At 41.6% G+C, this 16,790-nt stretch overlaps 1 protein-coding gene across 2 annotated transcripts in view; it reads left to right on the top strand.

Annotated features, from left to right (window-relative positions):
- The window catches only part of frmd6 (FERM domain containing 6), a 32,322-nt gene extending 16,030 nt beyond the window's left edge, over positions 1-16,292 (top strand). Inside the window, exons 4-14 of one of the 2 annotated variants that reach the window (XM_017302439.1) lie at positions 332-411; positions 1,474-1,550; positions 1,650-1,836; positions 3,233-3,388; positions 3,462-3,527; positions 5,990-6,058; positions 8,070-8,244; positions 8,483-8,791; positions 9,627-9,758; positions 9,843-9,934; positions 10,996-16,292. In XM_017302439.1, coding sequence (XP_017157928.1) covers positions 332-411; positions 1,474-1,550; positions 1,650-1,836; positions 3,233-3,388; positions 3,462-3,527; positions 5,990-6,058; positions 8,070-8,244; positions 8,483-8,791; positions 9,627-9,758; positions 9,843-9,934; positions 10,996-11,286 — 1,634 coding nt within the window. In that variant the 3' untranslated portion in view covers positions 11,287-16,292. Of the gene's footprint in view, positions 1-331; positions 412-1,473; positions 1,551-1,649; positions 1,837-3,232; positions 3,389-3,461; positions 3,528-5,989; positions 6,059-8,069; positions 8,245-8,482; positions 8,792-9,623; positions 9,759-9,842; positions 9,935-10,995 lie in introns of both variants that reach the window. The other variant, XM_008399012.2, reaches the window with a different exon arrangement.
- The last annotated feature ends 498 nt before the right edge of the window (positions 16,293-16,790 follow it).

Below are 16,790 nucleotides of genomic sequence, written 5' to 3'. Positions count from 1 at the left end.
TTAAAAGTAAGTTGTTTGTGTCAACTCTGTTTTCTATTTTCTCTGTATTTACGTTGTGTCTCTCGGCAACCAGAAACAAGGTCATTCTTTCTTCAGAAATACTCGCTATTTGTAGCAAAGTTTAACGACTGGGTGGACCCGGTCGTTAAATGTTTTTGGAATTTCCTACGAAATAGGAATGAAAACAAAAAAAAAATGTGTGTGTTGCACCTAACTTTTTTTAATTTCAAGACTTTATTTGTCTGCATCTTTTTCTGGTAGATTAGTGAAAGTTTCTGCAACATCTGCTTGTGCTGAATGAGTGAGTGAAGCCTGCTTTCCTGTCCCGCAGATAATGAACACATCTACATGGAGTTAGACCAGAAGCTGTCCAAGTACTGCCCCAAAGAGTGGAAGAGAGAAGCCAGCAAGGTGAGAAGAAACGTCATGCAACATTTAGCTCAGAATCAACTCATTTAAATAAATATAGAAAATGCAATTTCAGCACTGTTTTCACTCACACTGGCAAGAAAAAAGTAAGTCGTCGATGAGAAGACGACAACTGATATTTCACAAACTTCTAATGTGCAAAAATCACGTTTGCCAGCAAAACCTTTCTTAGAGTGTGAAGTTTGTTTGGGTTTTGAGGTGTTCGTAAATACTAGCACAAAGATCTCACGTCTCAAGTATTCATGCTCTATCTTGTTTACGACGTTTACCTGCATTACATAATGCCATGAAATGGAAGTAATGCACTCGTGGTGACTTGGCTCTGTTGTTGCTGGGTTTTTTTTTTTAAACCATGCCTGTTATTGAAGGATTTTGACTGGTCAGAAAATTACAGTAAACATTACAATAATAGAGGATCTTTAAGGATGTTTTCACACCTGATAGTCTGGAGCACTGTTTGATTAGAGACCAAAGTTGCAATTTTTGTTACATTTCCACTTGGTTCGGTTTGCTTTTCGGCTGCACTGTGTCACACGAACCAAACCCTTTGAAAAATTAATTCCCCTCCTGGCCTGTGATGGCACTGTAACAAGAACCACTGAAGGAAATGATACAAAAACCTCAAAGGAAGACATCAGCGCAACTTCCTTCTTCACGAAATGTAAACAAAAATGGAGAAGCGTCAAACTTTAGAGGTTAGTGGTTTTTTGGTTGTATTTACCCAGAATGCCCTGCAGTAATAGTCCATTTCCCGCATATGACAGTCTCCAGTCTGCTTAGCGTTCACATGAGTAAGCGAATTGCACCAGAGTTCGCTTCAACTGAGATTTTTTAAGCAAATCGCTTTAAAACCAATTTTAGTCCATTCGATTTTGCACTAAATCAATGAGCCGGACTTTCCATGTAGCCGAACTATCTTTCAATTTAGAACCAATATTTTGTTGGTTCTAAATGGAACCAACAAAATATTGGGAGAAAGGTGCAATCACTGCACCTTTCTTCCACGGTGCAGTGATTGATGTGTTTCCTCTTGTGCGTTTCCAGGGTATTGACCAGTTTGGGCCTCCGATGATCATTCACTTCAGAGCTCAGTATTATGTGGAGAACGGGAGATTAATCAGGTCAGTAAAGATTCATGAGCCTTGTTTTCCTAATTCGCCAACATTCACAGTAATGTCAGAAACCTGAGCTAACCGCGCCACGCCCTGTGTGTCGTGCAGCGACCGGGTAGCCAGGTACTACTACTACTGGCACCTGAGGAAACAGGTGCTGCTCTCACAGTGCATCCAAAGAGAGGAGGCCTACTTCCTCCTGGCAGCCTTCGCTCTCCAGGCCGACCTCGGGAACTTCAAACGCAACAAGCACTTTGGGAAGTACTTTGAACCCGAGGCCTACTTCCCCCAATGGGTGAGTGGGACGCACAAGCAGCATGTAGATGGTCTTCGGTTCACATCACACCTTCTTTAATTTAAATAATAATAATAAATAAGCAGTATGTTCTTCTGTTTAGATGTTTGAAAACACATTCTTTCAGATTTTGTTCCCAAATCCTGGTGTATGTTAATTGTATTTATTAAGATAGATAAATAATAAGTAGTGCACAATGGGGAAACTGGAGGGAAACTGCACATGACTGCAGATTTTCTGAGTTGGTTACTTTGTAGAACGACCTTCACTGAAGTTTACAGCCACAAGTCTTTTTGATCATTTTTCCACCTGTTTTGCACACCTACAGACTTTTTTTTTTTGCTCGTTCCTCTTTGCGAAAGAGCTCAAACTCAGTCAGACTGGATGTGAGTTTGAACACAGATTCTCTTGTATTTAGGTCTGAACTTTGACTGGGCCATTCTGACACAGATATGCTTCAATCTAAATCACTCCATTGTGGCTCCTCCTACAGAAACTTTTTATAAATAAATACATAAAATGTTCATCAAAATGGCCAGGCAAGGCCACTAAACATTTTACAGGGGAACAGCTAAAGAAATTATAATAATATTATGATAATTTTCATTTTTGTATTTATTTATTAGGTTTAACATTTATATCTTCATTGATGAAGTTTTCTATGACATGAACATGATTATAATGGAGGCCAATTTGGTATCCAGTATTTTTAAAGAGGGGCCCAGGGCACCCCGAGCCCACCCCTTGGGGTCGCCACTGACTTCATGGCGCCTTTTCTTCACTAATGTTCTCTGAGAAACATTTGAGGCCTTCACAAAACAGATGTATTTATAACGAGATTAAATCACACACACAGTTTTGCACCGTTAGTGTCCTGACCCCGAGAGCGGACAGTCCTGGATTCGAGGCTAACTATCTACATTTGACGCTGATAAAACTCTAAAACACTATTACATACGTTTTAGCATGCAGCCCGATGAAAACTGGGAGTTCTAGTTTATTTTTGTCCCTGAAAGTGGCACACAGAGTTCCTTAAGATGACTATTCTGGTAACGTTGGCCCTCTGACGGCCACACCCGTCTGATTGCCCTCCACTTCCTGTGATTAGCCCCCCCCGCCTCTTTATCACAGCACAAATCGGTGCCTACAGGAAATTGTTGGAATGTCAACAATGTACGCTTTCCCCAAAGCAAATCTCACACAGATTTAGCCGCCGCTTACGGAGACGACTTAGTTACTGGATCGCCTGGAAGCTCAGCGGCCGCGCTTCCGGTCAGCGTTTCTGGCCAGCGCACAGGCTGTCCTTTCTGGCGTCTGTTCGCCAGGCGGCTTCGGCGCCTACGGCGCCTTCGCTCGCCGCAGCCTGACGGCTCCCTCTGCCTCTCCTCCTGCTCAGGTGATAGCCAAGCGTGGCCGGGAGTACATCCTGAGGCACATCCCCAACATGCACAAGGACCAGTTTGCACTCACCGCCTCAGAGGCGCACCTCAAGTACATAAAGGAGTGCGCTCAGCTCGACGACGTCACGGTGCACTACTACAGGCTGTACAAGGTGAGAAAAACTCCGGCAGGATTTCACGTTCTGTTTCATTCCCTCCTCATCTGTTTTCCTCCCCCGTCAACAGGATAAGAAGGAAGTTGAGGCTTCGCTCACACTGGGTCTGACCTTACGTGGAATCCAGATATTTCAGGTAAAGTCTCTTCCTTTCCAATAAGGCTGAATTGTGCTGATTTTAGGGTCTCAAAACAATTTAGCATCATTCTCTGCCAGCATGACACATGGGGATGTATTTGGTCTCATGAAAGTATTCATCGTTTTTTTAACTTTTCCATATTTTGCCACACTATACTGCAAAAACCCCAAATCTGAAGTATTTTTGTGTAGTTTTTCCATGCAAAAATGTTAGTACACTTGAAAGAAGATTAAAGTAACTTTTCAGCAAGATATAAGAGCGTGTTTCAAGTCAATAATTTAATAATATTGATGAAAAACTACCAGTGCCACTGGCAGGTTTTTTTACTTATTGCAAGATATTTTCCAGTGTTATAAATTAAATAATTTTTCAGAGGAAATAATACTTTTTCATCAATATTAAGAAATTATTGTGTCCAACAAGCTCTTGTTTCTCACTGAAAAGTTACTTATAACTTAGTTTTGTCTTATTTCAAGTGTGCTAACATTTTTGCACTTGAAACTAGAAAATATTTTGGGTTTTTGGGTGTGACAGAATGCTGAAAAGTTAAAACAAAAAAAAATAAATAACAGTACTTTTGCAAGACCAAAGTCATTTCCACATGTCATTTATTCAGTATTTAGTGGATCATAAAGTAATCCATAGTTGCCGCTGCAGCAAAAGGTGCTTCTACAAAGTAATAACACAGGACAGAATTATAAATGCACGCCACACTTTTCAGATTTTTTATTGGTTAAAAGTTTAAAACCGGGTATCATTTTTCTTCCACTTTCCAATTATTCACCACTGAAAAAAAAAAGAACAGAGCTCCAACTTTTAAAAAAACATTATGTTAGTAGTGGTCACAAATAGGCCTGTCACGATAACAAATTTTGCTGAGCGATTAATTGTCTAAAAAATTATTGCGATAAACGATAATATTGTTTCAAGACCTTTTGACACTGATTTAATAGAAATGACTAATAATGCATGTGATTTCCTGCCATAGATAGATACACTTTATTTTCAAAAAAACACATAACACTGGAACTGATAAACTAAATAAACAAAACAACCAAAGGAAAAATAAAATGGATTCTCAGTCTCCATTAACAAAAAACTCACTTGAATAAAAACTAAGCAACATAAAGCCAAAGTGGAAATAAATACTGCATTCAACCAAAAGAGTGCAGATTATGAAGTCTATGTTGCCCTTCAGTAATGACTAGATTTAAATAGAGAAGATGGGCACATCCGACTACCCAACGCAATAGTTCACACTACACCATTTTTTGCCCCTAATTTCCCTTTATGACAATCTTAGATGTTGGCCGATCTAAAATTGACGCTGGTGATTTCGTAACCGATCATCCTGCAGTGTGTGGTGTGTGAGGGTAGATCGTCGTGGCCGCTCCGATCTAAATCAGGGGTTTTCCCCGACTGGGAGCTTAACGCTGAATGACAGGTAGCCAATCAGAAAGCGCGGATTCTCCTCTGTGCTTTCTGAGGGGAAAATACGGAGGGGAATCCCAAACAGCTGACACAGCGCAACCCCAAATCCAGCGGACATTGGAGATGATATGTAGAAACAACATTAATATTTATTCAACATTTTGTGCAAAGAATATAGAAATGATAAGGAGATGAATTGGAGCCAAATTGCTACCGCAGTTGATAAACCTGGTAAGTTTTCAGCTGTTCTTTGTCAACGTGACATAAATAGGTTATAATGATTTTCATTCAGTCAGGACTTTACGCTGACTCTAGCCACATGCATCACAGGTAGATTCTAGTAAAGCATTGATTAATGCCTGATTTTAAAATTAGTTAACTGAACTTGTAGCCATTATTTTGTGACCTTGTGGCTGGACACCATACGGCACGACGAACCCGATCGAACCGTTATACCTAGGATTTCTGTCTGCTAATGTGTCTCTCAGGTTTAGAAAATGGGCCGACAACTCGTGTAGTGTGCGCTGGGCATTACACTAATGAAATTAGGAAGGGAGGGTCAGTGGAGAGCACCGGAGCTGAGCCTTTTTTCATTCAGTGTCATCAACAGAAAGAAAAAAAGGCAGGAAGAGACGATAAGCCGATAATTAAAATGAGGTTGATAGGTTTAATTTATTGTGCGATCAATTGATTTATCGTTTATCGCGACAGGCCTAGTCACAAATATCTGAATAAAGTTTGTCAAACTCACTTTATTTATGTTTGTTTAACTTCTTGATAGATTAATCAACTTCATAAATGAACTTGAGTGAATTTAATGTGATTCCTTGTGCTCAATCAAATCAATGTATCTAAGTCAGATCACCTGTTCTCCTTGTTTTCAATAGAGAACAATAAAGTTGGCAGCTGTAACGTATCAAAGTGAAGCAGCACATCTCTGTAGAAGTAGGACGTTTCTCAGGTTGCAGCAGTGTTGTCCTTGTTTCTTTGTTGGCTTTAACCCTCGCTCCCCCTTCTCTGTGTTGCAGAACGTCGGCTCTGTCAGGCAGCTTTTGTACGACTTTCCCTGGACCAACGTGGGCAAACTCGTTTTTGTGGTGAGTCGAATAGCGGCGCGGTGTTTTTTCCCCAGATAGGCTCTTCTTCCTGAGTTCCTAAACCAGCCGCGGCGTCGATTAAAAACGGTGCCTCCCCCTGGGTTTCGGAGTGGATGCGTGCGCAAAGTGAGCTCTCACTCAGGATTGTGGAAACCTTTACGCAAGGCCTTGTTTTTCCCCTCCAAACGGCTGATTTATCTTCGCCGGCGAGTTCTCTGGAACCAATCGGGGACTTTGAGAGACTTTCCTCACTCAAGCACACACACACACACGCATACACGCAAACACACACACACAGAAACACTCTGCACACTTCATGTGGATTTTTAGTGATCAGCAGAAACAATTTCTGCCTTTTGATAAACACGCCTCGTGCTTCATTGATTTCATTATTAACCCTGCGGTCGTTAAAGGGAACCTTGTTGAATCTCCTCGTCTCTGCTCTGACTCAGCGCGTCGTTAAGCTGAGCCCAGCAGCCGCTTCGCTCTAAGTGAGCCAGAGAAGCTCTCAATATATCTGGATGTTTTTTTTCTGCCAGCTCACAATTTTTCTTCCATCCGGATACAGAAAAGAGCCTGAAAGGTATCTGGGTTTTAAAAAAAATATAATTTAAACCTCTGGATACTTCACTTTGTTTTGGGGTTTGCTGTGTTAGACGTCCTGTTTTCCCCTCGTCTTTTTTTTTGTTTGGGGTGGTTTTCCCGCCGGAGCACCGTGACAGCGAGCCGTGGCGTGGCTGCGGTTGGGTGGCCTGGACCCGGACTGTTTCTCCTGCCCTTCTTCAGAATAGCAAAAGGCTTCCAGCTTTCACCCAACCCATGGGTTGCTTCATCCACCGGCGGGCAAGTCTGAGAGCGAGCGGGGCGCAGAGAGACGGACGGGACGTTCAATAAACGCCAGATGTTAGGAAGGTTTGGGGGAAGGATTTGGGGCTCTGGACTTGAGATTATCTTTGGTATAAAACATTCCAAGAAGGCATGGCGTGTTTCAGACTGGCAGATTTTTTTTTATTTTGCATCTTGCCTTAATTTGATCCTGATGTTTCACAAAGAGAGGCAGAAAAGGCTTGTGATGCTGCTGGAATATCTAGGAAGATGTTATTTCAACCTTCATCATGTTTCCCAAAAAAAAAAAAACTTTTAATGTCTATTTCTTTCAAACATGCCTGAATTTCAATTAGGTGTTTTCAAGGTTTGGAAAGTGCTTTTTACAGAAGTAAAAAGTCCTTGAAAGCGCTTGATATTCAAACTGCACCATTATGTAATAAAGTGCAATCTACCGTTTTATTAAATGCCTGGATTTGGAAAATATAATTTAGAGTTGGATCCAGATATTTTCACACACACCCACATGCACGCACACACGCACACACACACACACACACACACACACACACACACACACACACACACACACACACACACACACACACAAACTGTCTGAAGTTAAATCAGAACGCACTTCTCTTATTTTAAGTTAGTTAGAATTGCCAAAATTATTTCAATTTGCTAAATACCAGAAAACTTAATGAGAACAGCTTTTACAGATTTTTTTTTTTTTAACTTTCTTCATATTTTGTGTTTTTGGCATTTAATTTGAGCAGGAAGGTGATTTACAATAAGAATTTGTTTGGATTGTTTCAACGTATTGAATATGTATTATTCCTAACAGCTCTGTGTAATTGAAATAAAAGTTGACTCATATTTTACACATTAAAAAAATCAATATTGAAATAAACAAAGCTTAGCTCAGCGCTGCAGTCAAATAAGAAGAAAAGTATTCAGGTGTGTGGAAGAAACAGACACACAAACATGTTTTTAGACACATTTAAAGACAAAATCTGGGGGAGGAAAACAAACCGATTTCATTTTTCCTCTCTCTGGAAAATCATCAAAATTCTGCGTGAGAAAGTAAAACAGAAACCTGAACCGATTCCTGCTTGCTGTTAAACCCTGCAGCCTCTCTGGCACTTTAAAAATGTTTTATTTCCCCTCTCTCTTGCTCCCTCAGGGGAAAAAGTTTGAGATCCTCCCCGACGGTCTGCCCTCGGCCAGGAAGCTCATCTACTACACGGGCTGCCCGCTGCGCTCCCGCCACCTGCTGCAGCTGCTCAGCAACAGCCACCGGCTCTACATGAACCTGCAGCCCGTCCTCAAGCAAGTCCGTCGGCTGGAGGAAAACGAAGGTGAGTTCGGTGTCCGTTTACACACGCTGCTCCGCTGAAGTGTTCACACCCCTTGAACCGTGGCGTGTGGTCCGGTCCACACGCCACGGTAGGGTTTTTTTTTTTTTACTTAGCACTGCATCTTCTTACAATGCTTCCTCAATTTTCTGCAAAAAAGAAAAAAGAAAGAAAGAATTTTAAGATTGTGAAGTATCAATGTGCTAAATATTACAGTTTTCTCATGTCGTCGTGTCTCCAGAGAAGAAGCAGTACCGGGAGTCGTACATCAGCGACGCCCTGGAGCTGGACATGGAGCAGCTGGACAAGCGTTCCCGCGCCAGCGGCAGCAGCGCCGGCAGCGTGTCCCACCACAAGCGCCTCTCCCGCCACTCCACCACCAGCCACGGCAGCTCGCACACGTCCGGCATCGAGACGGACAGCTTCCGGGCCCCGGGTCAGGCCCCTCACCGGCCCGTGCGCACCTGCAGCTCCTCCACCACCAGCCATGGCAGCTCCCACACCTCCGGCATCGAGAGCAGCGGCAAAGAGCGCATCCTGGACGACGACGGTAAGAGCGGATGGTTTGTTCTGTATTTGGGCTGACGTGTTTGTAGCTTAGCTCACAGAGACGAGCAGTGAAATGTTTTTGTTTCACAGGGTTAGACTTTAAGGTCCAGTGCTTGTTAAACTTTGTGTCCTTCCTTCTGGAAACATGATCGGTTTATGCTGAGTGTCCTGATGATAGATCTGACCTGGATGACCTTGACAACTTTCTACTGGGGAAAAAACTGGTCTTAATTGCTCCTTCAGCCAAGAACCTTTAGGATTTAGGGAATAATTTTAATGAAATCATTTTATCTTTATATTCGTTTTATTCATAATTCTGTATTTTTTCCATTCATTTTTGCACCGTTGTCATAATTTGGGTTGACGTTAATATTATATTCAGCCAATAAACAGATCAAGATGGAGATAAATATCGGTTGTTAATTTCGTATCTGGACGACACCGATATGTTGAAAAACTTCCTTTTCTTAATATATTTATTATCCATTATTTTTACTTTAGCTCGTGTTTCTTTTATTAGCACAGTATGCTTATAATTTAGCTACTTTATTTATAAACAAGGGTTTTCTTTCCTCTTTACTTCCTTGTAGATAAGAAGTAAAGGTTTGTGTCTGTATTATAACAGATAAAAGATTCATTTTCTGCCTATTAATCTCTTTTGACAGGTTTTCAAGTTTTTTGTTTTCCTCTGGTTTGTGTTTTTGTCCTGGACGTCGTCGTATAAAAGCTGCTCTACAGCTGAGAGTTTGATGTATCTGCGAGGGGATTTCAGGGGTTTGAACCAGTTTGAAGTTTTGTATTTCCTTTACTCTGATATTGTTTTTGTTCCCCAGCAGAGATCGAGATGCTGGTTGACGACCCCAAAGACTACGAGGAGCTTCACGAGATGGCTCTGGACCAGGAGCTGTGCATCCACATCACCGAGGACATGCTGACGATGTCACCAGACCAGACCAACGGATACTYGGGTACAGACATTTAGGGGAGCGACACGCAGCGTCCACGTTTCTGCAATTTGCTCTAAAACGTTCGTGTTCTGGCTTTCTTTTCAGGCCTGATAGTAAAAGACATCAGCTCCTCCACTTCCAGCTCCTCGGAGACCGTCGTCAAGATGAGAGGACAGAGCATCGAGTCGCTGCCTCAGGTAACTCCCGACTCATTTCGGCAACACGCAGCGACGCAACTGAGACGAAGCAACCACAGGGTGGAATACGACGACAAACCTCCAAAGTGTTTTGAAGTTATTTTCAGCCCAGTTATATGGTCCAGCCTAATTTGACACAGTCGGTTCCACCCTTCCAGAGGTAAACGTTCAGCCAGTGTGGCTCTTTTTTTCTCTCCCTTCCTTTGAAAGCCGCATAATTTAGCACAAATATGCAACAGCACCACAGGGATGATTTAGTCTGAAGATCTGATTGATCTGACAGCAGCATGGGACAGTTTTGTCGTGTAATGAACTGAAAAAGAGTGATTTCTAGGTCTTTTTAAGTATAGATAAAAGTAAAAATTCAAGAATAATACAAAATTTGGCTCTCCAGCACATTTTGGTGCAGATGGAAGCGTTTTATTTCCCATTGGGGAAGAAAGATTTCAGACAAATTGAAATCTTATTAAAATACAATGTATTTGCAAGGACAACATTTATTCAGTTTCAAATGCAAATCTTGCTTTTATTGCTCCAAACTCACTACATTCTTGCTATTTTACGAATGCGTATGTTAATGCCTAGTAGACCAAATGCTGCTCCAAAAGCAGGAATTTAACTACGGCGCAGGGCATTCTGGGTCATTAAAACCAAAACAAACACGTGCGTCTTGCGTTAGTGGGAGAAATTGTTTTACCAATGACAGAACAGAAATCCTACAACCTCTAAAGCCTGACGCCACTCCGTTTTTGTTTACATTTTACGTAGGAGGAAGTTGCGCTCGTGTCTTCCTCTGAGGTTTTCTCGTCGTTTCCTTCAGTGGTTCTTGGTGCGGCGCCGCCACCGGCGACTGGGGGCAGATGTTTTTCAACAAGTTCAGATTTATTGGTTCAGTGCAGCGCGAAAGAGAACCGCTGAAAATGCAACAAACGTTGCTATTTTTCCAAGCTGTAAGCTACATTCACCCCAAAACAGGTTTTGACCTCATTTGGTCGCCAAGGAAACCAAACGGCAGCGCTTAGTAAAAGTAACGGCAACATTGTTCCTTTTCACATTCACAGACGACTACGAGCCGGAAGCCTCAGTCCTCCACGGACCGCCACAGCCAATCGCTGGACGACATCCGGCTCTACCAGAAGGACTGCCAGCAGTGGGCGGAGCTCTGCCAGGACACCGCCCACAGTTACACGTTCGGCTGCGCCCAGGAGCTGAACGACGGCGAGGGACACCTGGGCCTGTCGGAGCAGCGCACCGGCGCGCTCGGTGAGACGCAGCCCTTCCCCATCAAGCGGACGAACAAGTACTTCTCCCTGGACCTGACCAACGACGAGGTGCCCGAGTTCGTGGTGTGACGGCGGCGGACGAGGGCGGCGCGTCTGCTAACGGTTAGCAAACCGGCGACGAGAAAGCTCGTCCACTTCCTGAGACTGACCTGCAGGCAAGGAGCCTTCTGGGTGAAGAGAGACGTGTTGACAGAACAAACAGCTTGGACGGAGTTTGTTTTTTGCTCAAAGGTAACAAAAGGGATCCTTCTATCTTTATTTTTTGTTTCAGCCGCTTTTTGAAGCCATGCAAAGACTGGAGGTAAAAAGAAAGACAAGCAGGACTGTTTGTAAATAAATAGATGAACGTCTTCTGGGCTACAAGCCAAAAACAAAAAGTGGAATTTAACTAGAACGCCTGATTCTACGTTCACCATTCCTCCGGCGCGACGAACCGGAGCTACTATCATCTTCTTCTTCTTCACGTAACCGATGTGAACACACCACCGCCGTGCCTTGGCAACACTATGCAGGTGTCGAACGCTCGCCTTGACAATCACAGCCCTCTCCTGACGTTCAAGCCATGAAGATCGAAGGTTCTGCAATCTCTTAAACCTCTCATGCACATTTAAGTCAGCGAATCGAGCTCGCTCTGCAGCTTTTTTAAACGGCTTCACGACGTTTCTCTATTCGTCCTGTGAAATTTAGCCGAAGTTTCCAGGCAGGAGTGAGCCTGAGAGGGCTCCTACATGTCCCAGCATGCAGTCGAGTTTTGTGGCCAAAATACGATTCTGTGTGATCTGGAGTCAAAAATGGAACTGTCAGCCAAAACAACCCATGCATGTTGATGCTTTATGTTTTTTTTTACACTTCTAGCCTTCTCTCGGTGCTGATTTTTGTCTCTCTCTTTTTTTTTTTTTTACTGGAATTTGTTACATTCTTTTTATTTCACATCCTCCAACCAAAAAAAACCAAACATTTTTTTAGATGTATTTTTATATAAAAAAATATATATAGTGTATGTTTAGATAATATTCTGCTGTCATTCAGTATTACGAACAAATCTCGGTGGCAGTGTTAAGGATGCGGAGCTACTAACCAGACTAACTGGTTTCATCCGGTTTTGTCATTTCAATCTCCCAGTAAGAGTCCAGACGGCCTGAGGACATGGCGATACAGGCGGTCAGCTGTGTTGTTGATACTTGTTGATACACTGCAGACGCCGTGGGTAAACATGGGGCTCTGTTACGGATTAGAAGAATAATTGCAACAATGTGGCAGGTTAAGCTTCGGTTTAATAGTTTCTTAGTTTTAAATGCGACAGAACTCATTTTGAGTCTTGAAAAGTTACACAAAAAAGGGATTTGTTCGAAACAGAAAACCGAATAATCAACACAGAGTTGTGTCGTTATATAAGGCAACATTTCTGAGACGCAATACTTGAGCAAGGCGAACAAAACCACAGTCATAAGCAGGCATGGGTCGGTGAGAGGTTCTCACGATTAGAAACCAAGGTTTAACTTTGCTTTGCACTTATATTTTAAACATGAACATCTTATATTTTAACAGAAAAGCAACATTTATGCCAAATTATGTAGAGATTTTTGCAGTTTAACTGTTACTTGCAACGTGCTTTTAATGCTGTTTTGATGCGCAGACATAAAGGGAAGTGAGATCTTATCGGCAGTTAGTATCTTCCCTTGGCATCTTTGTTTTATACAAGTCTGGATCATGCTAACTGCTAGCAGCAAGGACACCTAAGCCCAAAGCAGATTTCTACACCTTCTTTATAAAACTCAAGTCTCGAAAAAAAATTTATGCAAACTCTATTTTACTAGCTGTCATGTTTATATCGGTTGGTCATTTACTCAGGAAGTTGAGGTTGGAGACGGTGCGTCACCAGTAATATTCCTGTGTGAAACGTAAACGGACAGTGAAACATGTAAAGCAACTTCCGGTCAGAGTAACTAAGTAACATTATTTTATTAATATTTAAACCACTTTGCTTTTTATCACTCAGACCATGAGCACTTTATGTTCTGCTCTTTGTACATGTTTCACAGAGGAAGATTATTGTTGACGCACTGCTTCCCATCCTCCTGTGTTTCCTGTGTAAATAATAATCTTCTTTTGTTAACAAGCCGCCATTACAACCTAAGAATGGTTCCAATCTTTTTTTACTGGAGTTACTTCAAGCCAGTAGAAGTTAGCTTTAGCTTAGCACCTTGAACTAGCCGTTAGCTTCAGCGTCCTGGACCAACAAATCTGGATTTATCACAAGCCTGAGATCCATTAGTTTCAGAAGTTAGAGTGGAGAGGAACTTCACATCAAAATTTAGTTAGTTTTAGTCACAAGTTCCAAAACGGCGAGATTTGTGGGTTTTTTTAGTGCTAACTTTTCTTAACAATACACACTGATAACTATGAATTTCTCTCTCTTTTTTATTTAATATGCTCACAAATTGTGGTTTCACAACACTGAATGTTAATATAATATATTACATGAGACTGGTTTTCAATTTATAACTTTCAGTATGGTCTATATATGTGACGGCCATATTGGATGCTAAATTGGTGGCTTATCAGACAGGAAAGGGAGAATTCTCACTTCCTGTTCTGCAGAAAAGATTTAAACCACTTCTAACCATTAGACAGAACTTCAGTTAAAAAAAATTTGAACTGTTCTTTTAAGCAAACATACAGAACAACGAAACTTTACGTTGGACAAAATATTGGTCTTTTTTGTCTGCCATAGTTTTATAGCAGTGTTAGAAGCTGAAGATTGTGGTTTGGATATTTATTTCCAGCTGTTAATTTTAACTTTCTTGGAAGTAAGGGACACATGTTCCAGCTTTCATTAAGCCAGTTGACCAACAATGCGCAGCAGTAGGTGGGGAAGGGGCAGCATTCTGTTGATTGTGTGCTTCAAACAACCAATTCTACCTGACATTGCAATAAAACCATTGTAACAAAGCAATAGAAACATTTTGTAGCTTTGGAACTGTTCCTTTTTAAAACTTCCACCTGACCCATGCCTGGACCGTGCTAACCTTTGAACCCTAGCACTGACGGCAGGAAACACTTAGCCAGCCACTAACATCTTCCTGTCAGCTCTTTGCTGCTCCCTGTGGCTGTTTTTCCTCTCTGCATATTTTCAAAACTTCAATTTTGGATCACGAGCCTGTTTTCCTGTTTTTTACACTGACGTCGTCAATAAAAACGTTTGGCAACATTAGAAGAGTTATTTAAAGTTTTCCAGAGAGGAGCTGAAGCCCACTAATCCCACGTTAGCAAAAAAATGTGCTCAGGAACTGACAGGACCAAGTGCGTTCATAAGGCTCCACTCACATGTTTTATCTTTAATGGTTTCATCGGTTCACTTGTCTTAACTCTAAAAACTTTTAGATTCTAAATACAACTTAGTAAATGTGCTCATTTTTCAGATTGGATGTTCTGGTTATTTTTAGCCTGTATGCTAAAATATGCTAACAAACACATTTAGCTCTGTCTGAAGTGCTCTCATGAACTTATTTGTGCGTCATGAACTTATTTCTTAAATTCTAACTGTTACACATATATCACAACTTTATTATTGTTAAGATTTCTGTTTTGGTTGGTTGATGTTTAAGATCCACATGATTGCCTTAAGTGTTGCCAATAAATCCTCACATTTGCCAAATTTAATTAGTAATATAGTATCCACCTTATTCCTGGGAGAAGGTGCTGTGGAACGTTTATGGGTCTTACTTCCGGCGTCCACCGGAAGTGGTAGTGGTTCACTGTAATTTGTAGGGGGGGTTTTTTTGCTAATCTTTATTCCTGGTAGACGTTTACATCTCTCTTTTTGGTTATTGTACCATATTAAGTAAAAATTTATTAAGAACATGGCGTCTGCTATCAGACAGCTGCTCAGTATAGAGGAGCGTAATTATGACTTTAATCACGAACACAAGCGTTTAGGTGACCACAACCGCTGTGCGCTCCAGACCGTAATATGGAGAAGCTCCCCACTGGGCTGGAACCGGACCACACATGAACCGGTTAGTCTTTCCAGTGGAAAACCGCCTTAAGATGCCCTCGTGGAGTTCCGGTAGCCGTTGCGCTGGTCGTGACTGTACCGTAATAATCAGACCAAAATGAGTTTGTGGCTACTTTTGAACGTACTCCAAAAACAAAAGTAATGCTCTATTCCTACCGACAGATGAGGAAACAAAAAGAATGTGACTATATATATATATAAACTTGAATAGAGAAGCCAAAATGCTTTCTGTCCTCGTTTCATTTTGTGGACTAAAAGCAAACGGAAGAAAACCCACATCTGCATCCGGAGCAGTGAGTCAGCGAAGTAGCTACATAAGCTAAGTGCTTATTTGCGGCCACTTCTTCAAGTCACCATCCCACTTTTCACTAGCTGCAGGTAGCGACAACAACAATATTGCCACGTTTAAGCTGTGACAGCTGGTGTTCTCACATATTTTACAGCCTAAAACCTCTGACGAAAGCCGGTTAGCGAGTTACTAACATGTAAACAAATGGCGGTTCCGGTTTGCGGCGGAAGTCGCACCCAAAATTAACGCAAGCCCTCACCATGTGCTAGGAATAAGGTGGATAGTCGCGCTTCTCTTTGCAGCTTTACAAGGTCCGTTTTAAGTATTACAACCTCTAGAATAAAGTACTTTCTTTAAATTGATGCTATGAAATTTAAATGAATTTCTCTGTTTCTTCCTGTGTTTTTACAACAGCTGTTCATTAATCGAAGGTGTCAAAGTCATTTTGTGATCAGCAGCAGCAAAAAATTTTTTTTTATTGAACTCAAATGTTTAGGTACACAAGCCATGCAGGCATAACCCTGCCATTGAGAGGTTTCGTCATGTCGTTGTGATTTGCTTCTCCGGCTTTAGTAAATGGTCCTACTTACGCTTTGTAAGAGTCTGTGTCCCATAATCCTTTCTGTGAAAGGATCTTTCTGCAGGAAAAGAAGAGTTGTTTTTGTTTTTTTTGTCACCCTACTGTTAAAAAAATAATTTGTAATAATGGATCTGCTCTGTGCCTTTTTGGTACTAATGTTCCTCACATCCAATAAACAGGTACATGCAGTGGCGGAGCTAGACTTTTAAAGTTGGGGGGGCCAGGACTACCTCTGGGGGGGCAAAATTTTAAATGTGTGTGTGCACATATATATAATTTTTAAAAATAACCAAACTGAATATTTGGTTAGTTTTTAGGCCCCTCTGTCATTTGACATGTTATAATTAACACCTTTGACTGCCGCACATGGAGACATGATAGACTTTATGCAGAGTTCATCACAGAGGAAACTAAAATCAATCAAATAAAAGATCCTTTCCGAATATCATCTCATGGACACTGAACTAAATGCATCTTTCTGACTGGGAGCTGACAGCGTGTTGAAGAGTTATGGACACCTTGGTTAGGAAGCTCTGGTTTGACAGGTAATTTGACAGGTAACAATATTTCGGGTCGGACCAGAATTATTTGCCTGATGGTGGTTCGGGCTTCTAATGAGTTTACATTTAATGAGTTTGCAGCACACAGAGAAAACCTAAAGAGAATGTGATCTACTTATTGTAGTT

The sequence above is a fragment of the Poecilia reticulata genome, linkage group LG22 (genome assembly GCF_000633615.1).
Source record: "Poecilia reticulata strain Guanapo linkage group LG22, Guppy_female_1.0+MT, whole genome shotgun sequence".
Taxonomy (NCBI): domain Eukaryota; kingdom Metazoa; phylum Chordata; class Actinopteri; order Cyprinodontiformes; family Poeciliidae; genus Poecilia; species Poecilia reticulata.
This window is presented reverse-complemented; position numbering and strand designations above follow the sequence as displayed.